This window comes from Pteropus vampyrus, unplaced genomic scaffold (genome assembly GCF_000151845.1).
Source record: "Pteropus vampyrus isolate Shadow unplaced genomic scaffold, Pvam_2.0 Scaffold22, whole genome shotgun sequence".
NCBI lineage: Eukaryota > Metazoa > Chordata > Mammalia > Chiroptera > Pteropodidae > Pteropus > Pteropus vampyrus.
Genome location: NW_011888803.1, coordinates 14884158 through 14900053, shown reverse-complemented (window position 1 = coordinate 14900053; position 15896 = coordinate 14884158). Strand labels below are relative to the sequence as shown.

The 15896-nt window shown below is 42.3% G+C and overlaps 1 protein-coding gene across 1 annotated transcript in view; it reads left to right on the top strand.

Annotated features, from left to right (window-relative positions):
- The window catches only part of ABCA4 (ATP binding cassette subfamily A member 4), a 123124-nt gene extending 107656 nt beyond the window's left edge, over positions 1-15468 (top strand). The window contains exons 40-49 of the mRNA XM_023528133.1: positions 24-144; positions 581-643; positions 1710-1816; positions 3807-3948; positions 6403-6537; positions 7485-7588; positions 7673-7765; positions 8602-8851; positions 10024-10110; positions 15054-15468. Coding sequence (XP_023383901.1) covers positions 24-144; positions 581-643; positions 1710-1816; positions 3807-3948; positions 6403-6537; positions 7485-7588; positions 7673-7765; positions 8602-8851; positions 10024-10110; positions 15054-15059 — 1108 coding nt within the window. The 3' untranslated portion in view covers positions 15060-15468. The remainder of the gene's footprint in view (positions 1-23; positions 145-580; positions 644-1709; positions 1817-3806; positions 3949-6402; positions 6538-7484; positions 7589-7672; positions 7766-8601; positions 8852-10023; positions 10111-15053) is intronic.
- Positions 15469-15896: the final 428 nt, after the last annotated feature.

Genomic DNA, 15896 nt, shown 5'->3' with positions numbered 1-15896 from the left:
CCTGTCCCCTTTCCTTCCTCTAGGAATGCCGAGCCCACGAAGGAGCCCATCATTGATGAGGATGATGATGTGGCTGAAGAAAGACAAAGAATTATTAGTGGAGGAAGTAAAACTGATATCTTGAGTCTAAATGAACTAACCAAGGTAAGGGAATAGGTGTAGGTGAGTTAGTTGGAGGTGCCAGTTGGACCCAGAGAGGATATGATGTTGTAATTTTGCCTTCTTTAGACTAAGCAATATGCTTATACAAGCAATTCATTTTTCTAATTTTATGTGGGTTTGTCGTTTTTGTATTTAATGTGTCTTCCAAGAATCTTGAATTCCAATGTATTTTCCCTAGTATTCTACTTGGGTACTGACAAAGGGCCTCAGCCAGAAGCACTACTACCAAACCTCATTAATCTGTCTCTGGTCCATTTCTGCACAGTGGGTCAGCTTCGAGATTTCTCACTCCTTACAGCACCTCCCAGGATGTCCATGTTAATCTCTAACCCCTTCGTAAACCATCCTTTGCTCTCTCTTGCCCTCCCTGCTCTCACTCTCTCTCTCGGTCTTCAGTTTAGTTTCTCTGATCCCGCAGATCTATTCAGGCACCTCCAGCCCAGCGGTGGACAGGCTGTGTGTGGGAGTTCGTCCTGGAGAGGTGAGTGAGTACTCTGCAGATCACATTTAAAAGAGCTTTAGACAATCTGCTCCTGTGCATGTCTCTTCTCCCTTTTAAAGCTGAGCTATCAAATGGAAATAAAATGCAAGGGACCACGGGTCATTTTAAATTTTCTAGTAGCCACATGAAAAAGGTAAAAATAGGTGCAATTAATCTTAATCACTTATTTTATCCAACATATCTGAAATACTATCACTTCAAAATGTAATTCATATAAAACATTATTAATAAGATAGTTTGTGTTCTTTTGTTGTGTTTTGTTCTAAATCTTCAAAATCCAGTATGCGTTTTACATTTACAGCACATGTCAATCAGACTAGATGCATTTTAAGTGCTCAGTGCTGCTGTTAGGGAGGAAAAATTTCTTTCCTACTACCCTCCTAGGTTTTCAGGCTCTATAAATTGTTGACAAGACAGATTGACAAGAGAAAAACAAAGAGAAGTTTGTTAGCATGTGCATCGCACATACATGAGGAGACAAATGACTCAAAGTGTTGATTAGAACTTGCATCTTATATAGCATCTTAGCAAAGGAACAATGTATTTTTAGAGAGGTGTCAAGATGAAGGAAAGTGACTTTGAGTTTCTAAGGTGGCACGTTGTAGGGAGGCAAATAGATGGGAAAGTAATGGTAAATAAAAGCTAGCTAGGAAAATTGGTTATGCAGATTCTTCTGGTGCAGTCTCCAGGCTGATAAGGGTCTAAAGTTGTCTCCAGTGGTTAACTTCTGTCTTTCCTGGTAGGCAGAGGAGGAGGAACGCCTTCTAAGTTTATGTCCTGCTCTTAGGCAAATAGGGGGAGGGCAAAGAGCTTTTCTTATATTTGCTTCTTCTCAGTTGCTTTCAGCTCAAAATTATGCTTATGCCAAAGTGGCATATTTGCCATGGCATATTCTGCTGCCCTGTGCCACATGGGGCTAATGGCCTCCGTAATGGCGACACAGATCTAAAATGCTTTCCCCACACCTACGCACTTGCCTTAGGACCTGACACTCCAGATTCTCTTGAGCTCTAAAGTAAGGCCAATTCTTTGTGTTTCCCCTCAGTGCTTTGGCCTCCTGGGAGTTAACGGAGCTGGCAAAACAACCACTTTCAAGATGCTCACTGGGGACACTACAGTAACATCAGGTGATGCCACTGTAGCAGGCAAGAGGTGAGTGCCTTGCTCATCCTGGCTCAGGGTGTCTCTCACAGGTCCTGGGCCATGTCCCTGTCCTGGCATAGGGAGGAGGGAGCATCAGAACCTGTATTTGAGGGCGACTCTGAGTGCCTGAAAGCTCTATGCAGAGGGGTGGACCTCACAGCGAATACGATCCAAAAAGTCCAAGATATAGACCCTCTGGAAAATTGAACTGAATTGTAATTATTAGGAAATTCCTCTGTTAGCATGGATTCTCAGAAAGTTCTGGGAAGCACTGCATCAGTAGTTCTTACTTTTTTGGGGTCATGGACTCCTTTGAGCATCTGATAAACACCTGCACCTTCTTCCTATAAAAACATACCATTCTCTCCCATTACCTGCTTGCACACATTCAGGGAATTTACTGAGCCTTGAAGCACATTTGTGACCCTGCAGGTTAAGAATCCCTGTGGTAAAGCATCCTTTCTCTGGGTCGAGTTTCTAGGTGGGGGCAGGTTCAAGGGCTATTGGGGACCGTAATCTCCATTGGTTATTTCTGTGCTAATGCTTGGCTTAGCCAGGTCAAGGAGCCTTTGTAAAGGGGAAATTGCCCATGCCCTTGGATTCCAGAGGGTGCTTGCTACTCTCTGTAATAAGATGTGAGTAAACAGACTGGTTCTCTATGGACACATAGAGATGGAGAACTTGTTTGCCTCAGTCCATTCGCTGCTTTTTGAACAGCAGAGCTCACATACATTTGTTGTGCCCAGAGGAACCCTCTGCCCTGGTTTATAAGTGGAATTAGGTGCTGCTCATGTCGGCCCAGCATCAGCCTGACTGGGACCTCCTTCCTTCACCTGAGAGCCATCCCCAACATGGCCCAATGCCCACTGGGCACAGAGAGTCCTGAGCATGCTTCAGTGGGTCAGACAAAATTAATTTAGTTTCCCTGCCTTCCCCAGCCATCCTGTTGGGTCTAGAGCAAAGGGATTGGCAGAGGTAGAGCCAGGCCGTAGCTAGTTTTCTCTTATCTGTAGATCCAGCTTAGCTTGCAAGCTAGCAAATGACTTCACAGTGGTAACGTCTTGGGGGCATGGGGTGGAGGGCAGAGGGATGTAATAGGATTTGCCATAAGACATCAAGTTACAGTCCCATTAAGACACAGTCTGATGCCCAGAAGTTAAAACCAAGATGGAAGCTAGAAAGAAACCATAGTTTTAAGACACAGGGCTGGGGTTCTCTGGTTTGGTAGCTCCTGTGAATTTGAGAAAGTACCCTCCTAGTTCCCTGAGTGGTTTTAATTGGCCCAGCCATAACTGAAGTTGTTTTTGTCATAATGGGGAACTATATGGCCTCTTTTTTGTCCCATCCTTTATTCATAGACTCTAAGCTATAAAGTAAGGGGAGAAGAGATTAGACCTGTCTATGGGCAGTCTATTTTTGAATCAAGGCGATGTATTTTCTAATGAGGGAGAACATATTAGTCAAAGGGAGTTGATAGAACCCAGTTTGCTTCATCTCTTCTCCCTGCCAGCCTTTTGCTCTGGGTGGTGATCCATTTGCTTCCTCTTTCATTGACTATATCTCTGCTAATAAATACAAATGGGGAAATTGACTTTCACTGGGAGGCATGTATATTCACTAGCTCCTTCCCAAATGTCTTCTCAAAAAGGATCAAAAACACTAGTCAATTTCTTAAACCTGTTTCCCTTTGTTTTTAAACTGACACTTGAGGTGCTCCAATCTAAAACCAAAGCTAACTTGGGTAACAGGTATTCAATTTATCCTGGACAGAGAAACTTGGGAGGATCTGACTGGACTCAAAGCTCAGAACTCCTGAAGTTTATCATTTTCTAACCAAAGGGCCCCTGCTTTGATTCCTCGGTGTTGTGCACATTTCTGAAGCAAAGTGGGAGAAGAGAAGAGGCAGCCTCCTTATCCTATTGGCAGAAGCTCCTCAAGCTTCAGCTCTCTAGTCACCCCTCTATGAAGAAAACTTGCTAATTGCTTTTTCTTGTTGCAGTATTTTAACCAATATTTCTGAAGTTCATCAAAGTATGGGCTACTGTCCTCAATTTGATGCAATTGATGACCTGCTCACGGGGCGAGAACATCTTTACCTTTATGCCCGGCTTCGAGGTGTACCAGCAGAGGAAATCGAGAGGGTAAAAAATGGTTTGTTGTAACCTCTCAGGAATTTGGTAAACCATAAAGATATTTCATGAGAGTGCAATTTTTTAGAGATGAGAAAGCTGTAGAATGCTACCCATCCATTCATTCAACAAATGCTTACTGAGGTGTCTACTGTGTGCCAAGTACTGTTCTAGAAGACAGGGGTAAAGCAATGAACAAAACAGTCAAAAATATCCCTGTCCTCATATCTAACAAAACAATGTATGTCTTTGTCCTTCCACTCAGCAATCTCACTTCCGAGAATTTACCTTGAAGATATGCCTCCCACAATACTAAATGCATATGTACAAAGTTATTCATTGCATTTATATTTGCAAAATATTGGCAATTACCTAAATGTGAAAGCATAAGATGTTGGTTGAATAACTTATGGTACATACATACAATAAAGTCTTGTGCAGCTGTAAAAAAAAAAAAGAAAAGAAAAAGGAAAAAGAACAAGAAAAATCTCTGTGAACTGATATGGAGCTATTTTCAAGAGGTTTTTCTTTTAGTTAAAAAAGCAAAGTGTTAAAAAACACATGCGTAATGCTTTTCATGTAAGAAACTTGGAAAAATAAGAAAGCATACGTATGTTTGCTTATCTTTACAAATAGAAAAGATAAACCAGAAAACAATGAATTTGATCACCGACAAGAGGGAAACTGGGTGAAAGGGTGAAGGAAATTAAGAAGTACAAATTGGCAGTTATAAAATAGTCATAGGGAGTAAAGTATAGTCGATAAATTGTAATAACTATGGTGCCAAGTGGGTACTAAACTTATCGGGGGGATTAGTTTGTAAATTATATAAATGTCTAACCACTATGCTGTACACCTGAAACTAATATAAAATAATATTGAATGTCAACTGTAATTGAAAAAGAAAAAAAAGAAAAAACTCTAAAGGAACATTCTATTTAAAAAATACAGGGGCTATATTCTTCAATAGAATCAAGGTCATAAAAGACAAAGAAAGACAAAGAAAGGCAAAGTCTATGGAAATGTTCCTGATCACAGGGGCTAGATAGACACAGTGACTGCATACTGGGCACTAGACTGCACCCTGCACTGGAGAGAAAATAATGCAATGAAGGACATCTTTGGGCCAACTGACAAAACTGAACTATGAATAATTAGATTAGATTAGAATGGTAGATTAGATTAGATTAGAACAGTATATTAAAGTATAGTAACAATGTTATGTTTACTGACATTGATAATTGTACTGTGGTTATAGTACAAGAATATTTTTATTCTTAGGAAATAGACACTGAAGTATTTAGGAGTAAAGGTCCATGATGTATCTTACCCTCCAATGGGTCTGAAAAAAGTATGTGTGTGTGTGTGTGTGTGTGTGTGTGTGTGTGTGTGTGTGTGTAAGAGAGGGAAAGAGAAAAAGCAAAAGTAAAGGGTTTGTGAGTATTCTTTGTACGATTCTTAGTTTTACACATTTCTGTAAGTTGGAAACTATTCCAAATAAAAAGTCAAAAATGGAGAGCTTACACTCTAGTGGGAGGGACAGACAGTAAATAGATAAGTAAGCAAAATATACAGTACATTTGTGAGTGAAAAGTCCTTAGCGAAAAAATAAAGCAATGAAGAATTTAGGGGGTAGGTTTGCACTTTTAAGTAGGGTGGCCCAGGGAAAACTTCACAGAGGAAGGAAGTGACTTCTGAGTGAAGACCTAATGAAGCTGAGAGAGTGGGCCATGTGAATATCAGGCAGGACATTCCAAACAGAGGTACAAGTGCAAAAGGCAGAAGCATGGTGGGTTTTTGTCCAGTGACTTCCTTAGTTTCAGTCCTGTGAGTACGCGTGCGCATGCGCGCGCACACACACACACACACACACACACACACCTGTTATTTTCTATCATACTTCTCTATTGCATTCCCTCAAAGCACTGTTATAATCTGTCATTATTCTGTTTATTTCAATGGTCTGTCACACACCCCCATCTGTGAGTATGAGGTCACTGGCTATATTCTCTACTATTCTCCAGGGTCTAGTACAGTGCCTGGCTCATAGTGGGTCCTCAAAAAGTATACATCTGATGCACAAGACCCCAAGTATGACCCAGTTGAGGTGTGGAATCAACAGACCACTATCTTCTCAAACAGACCCTAGACTCTTTCTCTTCCCTTCCTAGCCATAGTCTGAGACACTGGGTAAGAAGCTCTGTCTTGCTCTTAATGAGGCTAAAGTTCATTCCTCAGGGGCCAGTGAGCTGACCAAGGCACACTGGAATCTAAGGCACAGAGTGCAAAGGAGATGCCTGGCTGTCGAAGCGTGTGCCAGAGAACGTGAGTCAGCAGGTGGCACTGTTTTGGCCTAGCGTCTGTCATAGAGGTGTGAGATCTGGAAGCTCTCAGCTTCGAATTGCTGGAGGTTTGGAGTATTTGCTTGTTTGTCTTTCCTAAATGAGATTTCTTTCTCTTCCCTAGGTGGCAAACTGGAGTATTCAGAGCCTGGGCCTCTCTCTCTATGCGGATCGCCTGGCAGGCACCTACAGTGGGGGCAACAAGCGGAAACTCTCCACAGCCATTGCCCTGATCGGCTGCCCGCCGCTGGTGCTGCTGGTGAGGGCCACCATGGGGACAGGCAGGCCTGAGGGCTGGTACCAAGTGGTGCATCTCTGTGGTCGGGTCATCAGATTTAGAAAATGCAGCGGTCTGTTTTTGTCTCGACTGTTCCCTATACTTCTCATTTTGAGCAAATCAGCACAGAGTTTGGTTCATAGCTCTTGGGGGAAGCTGGAGTCACAGCACATTCTTACTCTGAGTTTCTGGGATGTCCCTTGTGGGAACACAGGCTCACAGCAGGGAAGCTCAGCCCCTCTGAGGAATGTCGGAATGTCGGTGTCTGCTCAGAAATTACTACTGCCTGAGGAGGTCTGTTTGGGATCCAGAGTGGATAGGAGCATTGGCCTGCATCAAAGGCTCATGTGACTCTCACTCGGAGCCTGAGGCCCCTATGCTCATGAGGTCAGGGGTTTATGAGGCCATGGGTCACAGGACTCAGAGGGAACCAGAAAAGTCATCTAAGCTATCTCCCTGTCTCCTTGCGAACATATCAAAGGCTCATGTGACTCTCACCAGAGCCGGACCAGGCCCAGGCCTGAGGCCCCCATGCCCATGTAGTCTGGGGTTTATGAGGACAGGACTTGAAGGGAACAAGAAAAGTCACCTGGGCTCTCTCCCCGCCTCCTTGCAAACAGGAATAAGGTTTGGAGGGGGTTTTTTTGTTGGTTTTTAAGGTAATTCTACTATTGCCTTAATCAACGTTAACCCATTCCTGGGATGAAATGGGTCTAGAGGTATGCATGACCTATCTTTACTCTCTAAATTCACTGCGTGCCTTCCATACTCTGCATCTGGGTACCCCGGGTCTTGTCCCACTGGGGAGTGACTTCGTGCATTGTCAGCCAAAGACAGTGCTCAGAGGAAGTCAGCCAGGGAGGGGGTGCGGGTAGTAAGCAGGGAAGGCTGACTCTAAGCCCGGCCCTGCCCTCTCTGCCTCCCCACAGGATGAGCCCACCACAGGCATGGACCCCCAAGCACGCCGCATGCTATGGAACACCATCATGAGCATCATTAGAGAAGGGAGGGCTGTGGTCCTCACATCCCACAGGCAAGCGATTCCCAGGTGCTGGAGTGGGCGGTTGGGCAGGCAGGAGTCCTCCCCACACCTCACCTCCTCTCTCTTGCCCCACAGTATGGAAGAATGTGAGGCCCTGTGTACCCGGCTGGCTATCATGGTGAAGGGCACATTTCAGTGTCTGGGCACAATTCAGCACCTCAAGTACAAGTAAGGAGATGGCGGGGTACCTTTGTTACCTTCCTGGTGGGGTCCTCCTTTTCCTCTCACTCCCCAACATCCCTATGGTAGAGCAGGTGAGAGGGGACTGTTCCCCATGTAGAAAGAGAAAGAGTTCTAGAGCTGAAAGGTAAAAGCATTTTATTATAGAGGGGAATAATCCTTGATCATGTTATAACATTGAAATAAGTTATAACCGACGCAGTTATACCGGGACATAAGGGTGTGGGGAAGGCAGCTGGCTGTGCACGCTCTCTCTTGTGGACCATTCTTTATCCCCACGCCAGCAACCCACTCACCTGTAAGTGGAGGAGGGAAGCGCAGACGGCCCTGGCCCTGGCAGCTCCATGTATTCTGGATATTTCCACAGGGAAGTGCTCCCTTTCCACACCTTTACTCCCACCTGGCCAGTCCCTTACAGGGCCAGGTAGCCTTTCTACCACTGAGTGAGCACTGGCCCTGTGAGCCTTCATGGGCAGGCCTATGATCTCTGCAGGGGCCTAAAACCACCTTTGAATTCAGTGAGTACATGAGAAGGAAAGAAGCAGGAAACATCCATGCCTCCAGGAGTTGGACACAGGAAGCTGTGACATAGGTCTGGTGATCCACATCACCACACACACATTTAGACCTCTAACAACTAGCATCGAACTATCTCTCCAGAAACTACCATGGATTTTTGTCCTCCTAGTTTTAAGCATGCATAGAAGATCTATCGTATGGGCTTTTAATCCCCAATATTTTTGATGAGTCTATTCCTTATTTTGGGATTGCCTTAGACCCAACTACTAACAGGCCCGTACCACACCACTGTGGGTGTTCCGTAGGTTTGGAGATGGCTACATCGTCACAATGAAAATCAAATCCCCAAAGGACGACTTGCTCCCTGATCTGAACCCCGTGGAGCAGTTCTTCGAGGGGAACTTCCCCGGCAGCGTGCAGAGAGAGAGACACTACAACATGCTCCAGTTCCAGGTCTCCTCCTCCTCCCTAGCCAGGATCTTCCGGCTGCTCGTCTCCCACAAGGACAGTCTACTCATTGAGGAGTACTCAGTCACACAGACCACGCTGGACCAGGCAAGTCACCGAGGGGTGCTACATGCAGAGCAGGGCTGTGCAAAGGCTGGGCCAGACCTCCCGACCTGGGCTGAAATCCACATGAGAGGGAGGCGTGACATGCCTGAGTTTTAACACTTCAGTCCATCCATCCGTTGGGGTAAAACACGGTATACCAGAAATTGTTTTCTAATACTATTTTAGTATCAGCAAACTTCACTGACTTTACGTCATTCTTCCCCACTAAACTAAGATCGTATTTCATCCTTCCTGGTTTGTTGTGGTGGCTTTTTCTTTTTCAGATCAACTTTACTGATGTTTAATTTACATACAATAAAATAGATCCACTTAAAGTGTACAATTCGGAGAGTTTTGATAAATGCATCCCCACCCCCAGCTCAGCCACTGGTAACCACTATTCCACTTTCTGTTGACTACTCCACATACCTCATATAAGTAAAATTATACGGTATTTTGTCCTTTTTTTGTAGCTTATTTCACTTGACATAATGTCCTCAAGGTTTATCTTGTTGTAGCACGTGCCAGAATATCCCTCTTTAAAGACTGAGTAATATTTCATTGTATGTTTATACCACATTTTATTTATCTATTCATCCATTTGGACTTTTGAGTTGTTTCTGGGGGTTATTTGTTTGTTGTTGTGTGTTTATTTGTTTTTAATAAATATCCTTAAAGACTGCTCAATAAAGCAGTGGAAATAGGCAAAAGTGTCCATTTACCCTTTGAACAGCTGGCTCACCAGCACCTTCTTCTCAGTAAGCAGATGGAGGCAGGAGCAAGGGTCCCGGCCACACTGCACATCGAATAAAGAACGGAGAAGAGATGAGATAGGATTCCTGTTTTGTTTTTTGTTTTTCCTTCAGAGGTTTAGGAGGATGCTGCTAGCTGAGATCTGCCTTGCCTTGTATATCCTAAGCTCTGGTGCCCCAAATCCTCTGAATCCTCCCACAGGAATTTCTTTGGCTTAGCTCAAAATTTGAAGACACAATCCCGGCCCAAGATTCTGGTGACCAGGCTTCCTGGTTGGGCCAGCCTCTCCTCCTGCAGTACACAAGCTGCTCCAGCAGGGCTGTATATTAACTGTGGAAAAGAGAAAGCAAAGGGGGTGGGTGGGTGGAAGGCACCATTGTTCTGGAAACATCTACCTACTCTTGTTCTTTTCATGCCTCTAGGTATTTGTGAACTTTGCTAAACAGCAGACTGAAATTCACGACCTCCCTCTGCACCCCCGAGCCGCTGGAGCCAGCCGACAAGCCAAGGTACCTGCCACTCATTCCCAGTCCCCTGCTTCAGGCAGATGCCCAGCTCAAGAACTAGTCCTCTGGGCCTGAGGGGTCCCAAGGCCCGCATATGTCTCCTGCAGAGAGTCCCACTGATAGCATATCCTCTCCATCCCTGCCACTCCCCTCTAGTTCTGTGCTAAAGGACTTTTCAATTTGTAGTTGTATAGGTTCCTTTTATAATCAGGAAACCATTTGGATGGTATGGGAAAGCTTTTTTGAAAAGAATTTTTCCACGTGTTTTTGCTTAGAGTTAGAGAAAAAAAAAAAAACCTTGGATTTTGGAAACAAGAAGCAGGGAAGAGAGAAGAAAATATTAAAAGGTCTTTATTGTTGGGATACTTGATATCCATGACTGGTCATATGTTTGAGCTTCAAAGGAAGGGAATTAACTGGCATTTCATTTCAATGGTGGACACATTTGGTTAGAGCAAGGATTATTATTTTAGGAAGTGGGCTCTTTGTTCTTTATAAAAATATCAAGATGATGAAGGAAGAAGCAATAGAAGGTATATATCCTAGACTGTGATAACTCTTGGGATAGGTGCTTCCAGGGTCCCCCGGCATGACACCCCAGCCCCATGTACGGAGCACTCCTACCCCATCCCAGTTCCCGAGAGAAAAAGAGAGGCAGGCAGACAGACAGACAGAGACAGAGAGACCAAAGCCAGCCCCCAATGCTGGCCAGGAGTGAGTGCTGGGCAAGGTGACCTCAACACACAGCCAGTAGAATCTCCTCTTTCCCTGAGCCGGGCTGCCAGGGACACTGAGTGTCTCTGTTTGGAAGGGGTCAGATTGAGGGGCCGTCTCAGCCCCAGCTTAGTATGCAAAAAGCACTGACATGTAATTCTTCTCCATTGTAAGCTTTCCATTTAGTTTGCTTCTGCTGATTAAATCAAAGTCATTTGAAAAGAGAGAGAGAGAGAGAGAGAGAGAAGAAGAAGAAGGGAGGAGGAGGAGGTGGAGGAGGAGGAGGAGGATGGGGGCGTTATACTGGAGCAGGCACCAGGATCTAGATGCCTTGGCTTAATCCTGGGATTTTATTTTTTATTTTTTCTTAGTTTTACTTTTTGTTTTTTAACTTTTCAATTCCAGTTGACATTCAATATTATGTTAGTTTCAAGTATACAGCATAGTAGTTAGACATTTATATAATTTATGAAGTGATCCCTCTGATAAGTCTAGTACCCACCTGACAGTATACATAGTTAATACAATATTACTGACTATATTCCCTATGCTGTACTTTACATCCCCATGACTATTATATAACTGCCAATTTGTACTTTTTAATTTCCTTCCGCCTTTTCACCCAGCCCCTCAATGAGTATGAGTATGTTTCTATTTTGTTCATTTATTTTGTTTTTTAGATTCCATGTATAAATGAAATCATATGGTATTTGTCTTTCTCTGTCTGACTTATTTCACTTAGCATAATATCTTCTAGGTCCATCCATATTGTTGCAAATGGTAAGATTTTATTCCTTTTTTATGGCCGAGTAATATTCCATTATATATATGTACCACTTCTTCTTTATCCAGTCATCCTATCGATGGACACTTAGGTTGCTTCCACCTCTTGGCTATTGTAAATAATGCTACAGTGAACATAAGGATGTATATATCTTTTCAAATTTGTGTTTTGGATTTCTTCAGATAAATACCCAGTAGAATTGCTGGGTCGTATGATAGTTCTATTTATGATTTTTTGAGGAACCTCCATACTGTTTTCCATACTGACTGCACCAATTTGCAATTCCGCCTGTAGCGGCGAAGGTTTCCTTTTCCTGCATCCTTGCCAACATTTGTTGTTTGTTGATTTAACGATAGTCATTCTGACTGGTATGAGGTGGTATCTCATGGTCTTAATTTGTATTTCTCTCTTGATTAGTGATGTTGAGCATCTTTTCATATGTCTATTTGCCAATTTTATGTCCTCTTTGGAGAAATGTCTACTTAAGTCCTCTGTCCATTTTCAAATTGGATTGTTTGTCTTTTTGGTGTTAAGTTGTATGAGTTCTTTATATGTTTTTGGATATTAACTCCTTATTGGATGCATCATTGGCAAATATTTTCCCCCATTCAATAGGTTGTCTTTTTGTTTTGTTGCTGGTTTCCTTCGCTATGCAAAAAGTTTTTAGTTTGATATAGTCCCACTTGTTTATTTTTTCTTTTGTTTCTCATGCCCAAGGAGACGTGTCCAAAGCAAAATATTACTAAGAGCAGTGTCAGAGAGTTTACTGTCTATGTTTTCTTCTAGAGGTTTTATAGTTTCAGGCCTTATATTTAAGTCTTCAATCCATTTTGAGTTTATTTTTGTACATGGTATAAGAAAGTGATCATTTTATTTTTTCGCACATATCTGTCCAGTTTTCCCACCACCATTTATTAAAGAGACTGTCTTTATCCCATTGTATATTCTTGCCGCCTTCATCATAGATTAATTGACCATATAAGCATGGGTTTATTTCTGGACTCTCTATTCTGTTCCATTGATCTATGTGTCTGTTTTTATACTATAACCTTGCAGTATAGTTTTATACTATAACCTTGCAGTATAGATATCAGTTAGCATGATACATCCAACTTTGTTCTTTCTCAAGATTACTTTAGCTATTTCGGGTCTTCTGTGGTTCCTTAAGCCTGGAATTTTAAAGGGACAAATTAACTCATCCATTCTCTCCAGACTTACCTGGAAAGTAAATCAAATAAAATCAAAGCATTTTTCCCATAAGGAAAGATGTACAAAACCCCGTTTCCCATAAAATTCTCATTCTTCCCATTGGCTTCTTAATTGTAAGAAAAAACAAACACTGTTAGTGATTGAAACACTCCACTCCAAGGTTGTGCTTATGATGAATATTTCCCCTTTCTTTTGACCAGTAGAGACCTATTGGTTACTTGACAAGGTTGACTTTGCCTCCCATCTTTCCAGAGGGCCCAGAAATACAAGTAAAAGCATCTATCCAAGGAAAGTTAGTTGTGCTAAGATTTTATTATATATAGATCTTGTACTTGCTGTTTACACCTGTAAAAAATTATTCTTTGAAAGCCACTTGCAGTTATGAATCTTTTTCATTACTCAGAATAAATAATTGAGTAATATGACCTGGAACTACCGGTGGTCTCTCCACCCCCACCTGGCATATTCTCTCTAAAAGGGCTAACACCAGGTCATCTCTGGACCAGGTGAGGGTACTGATGATCTATGATCCACAGCAGTTAATTCCAAACTTTCTCCCTTTCTAGGATGTGACCATTTTCTATTTTGTTTGTCATATCTTAATATGCAAATATTAAAAAACCTATTATAACACATTTATTAAATTGGTATATTTTTATAATAAATTTATGATTCGAAACATAACTCTAACTTTATAGCATACTACCAAGTTTTATAAAAATTTTCTGTACAGTATTATATATAAACAAATGTCATAAAACAAATAGTAATTACATTCTCGTTTACAATAACTTTAAAATAATTTTCCTTAAAGGATCCTATAAACAAGAAAAAGTTCATTTCAATGAATTCTAGAAGATATTCACAACTTCCTCTAAACAAACGAGAGCGTGCAGCTTCAGGAAGTACAGCAGGCTGGGGGCTTCACCGCCCCATTTGAGAGCGAGGACCACACCAACATTTCATTATCTAGAGATCAGTATGTCTCCTTATCAAGAATGTTATAAATTCTTAAAGGACTCAGTCCTGGAAAATATCTTTTGGGGTGAGGTTTTGTGGACTCTCACAATCTGTTGTATAAAAACAGGGGAGGATCAAGGTTTTGATAGATGACTAGGCAGTAGATAGGTGATCAGTCAATTTAGAAGCTTCCTAAATGAGTTAATAATTGAGTGACTATCACATGCGTTTTCCAAAATCAGGAACTACTCATATAAATTTATGATCCTTATTCTTACACATGTTACAGAGTTTCTGCATATAACTTATCTTTATTGGTTAGTTTCAGAAGTACCTGCAGCCTTGACTGGGATGTTCTTAGTTCTAAATACTAGGTTAATCATGTTCTTAAAAGGATGTGTGATTTTTTAAAATCCAATAATCGATAAGCCACATTTTGTCTAGTCTGGGCAGGCCTATATCCAATCCCTTCCTTGCTAACATTCCCCCACCCCCAAAGCTAAGAATTCAACCTGCACCTAATGGTTACTCAACAAAGTTGACTTTGTCTCCTACCTCTCTAGAGGGTCCAGAAATGCCTAAGTAAAAGCATCTGTCCAGAGAGAGTTTTTGTTGCTAAGATTTTCCAGCCACTCTTTCTCATACAGAGACCATGCCTTTCCATTTGGAAAGGTCACTTTGGTATCCACCAAAGGCAAGAGTTGGACTCAGTGCCCAAGCTTTTATCTGGAGCCTGCTGTCCCCAAAACCAGCTCCAATATCTCCCCACTCTTCCATCCACCAGTCAAAGTTTCATACTTCCCTGGAGCCACCTCTCTAAGAAGTAGCAAAGTGAATTCTGCACCTCAAGGATGACCTAAACTATCCTTCCTGTCTTGGCTTTTAAGACAGGAAGAGTATGGTAACTTTCTTGGGCTTAAAAACAACAACAACAACAACAACAACAACAACAACAAAACAGACCATGACAGCCTTTGGAAACCACACAGAGGGTGTAGCTTCCCTCTAAGATGTAAGTCTGTCCGTACGCGGAGGGTGTGTTTGTATGACATCTGCACTGTGGAGCCAGAGGGATCCGAGGAGTCATGGGATCCAGACTTTTTGCAGCTAAGGGAACAAGCATAGCCCATAACCTTGGTGAGCTGACAGAATCACAGTGTCCGTAGCTGAGCTTCCTTCAGCTATTGATTAATGGCTGTTTAACTTTTAAAATCTAAAAGCTGTTGAACCATCTCTTTAGAAAACTGAGATGACAAGTCCATCTGTTCTCTTTCGACAGATCTGATCTCCTTCCATACTGGTCATTTGCTGCAGCCGGAAAGGAACTCCAGGCAGCTGGAAGCGCAGGAGCTTTTGCCATGTGGTCTTCTGATCTGACTAGACAGCATAAGTAAGGCCTCCGCAGCAGAAACAAACACATGTGGGGCACACAGAAAACTCCAAAGGAACCTTTTTCAGAAAGAAACCAAAACTGACTGGCTTACCTGGGACACTGATGGCAAAACTGACCCAGCCAAAAGGAGTCAAAACTCTTTTCATCCAGACCAAGAAGTAGAAATCTTGGTCCATCCTACTAGTAACTTTGACCTCAATAACACTCCCATTTCAAGTGGATATTCTTTTCTCTGTGTGTATGTGTGTAATGTCTTATTTTTAAGGAGAAAATAAAATGCGAACATACTTATCACAAACTATCTGAATTCACTGATCTCATTGATGTGCACCATCTGGTTTTAGACATTCTTGATACCTGTGCAGCTTCCTGTCATTTTATGAGCTTCTGAAAGAGTTATTGCCACAGGAGTGCCAGTCATGGCAAGATTCTGCAACACTGGGGTGGAAGTGAATGGACTAGTTTTGATGTTTCATGTCAAGTCTGATTTATAGAATTTGAAGAAAACCCAATTGGCAATGCATATGAACATTGTCCATTGTCAGGTGGGTTATTATTTGACTGTAGGTTTTATGTCTGTTTATCCAGCTTATTTGAATGCCTACCTCATAGGTATAATTAAGACAGGAGAAGAAAAGGCAAGGACAACTGAGAGTGGATCTTTGGATATAAGATCCAACATGTCGTTGTAACTGTTTAAAGATGTCAAGGCCTCATTCATACTGTGCC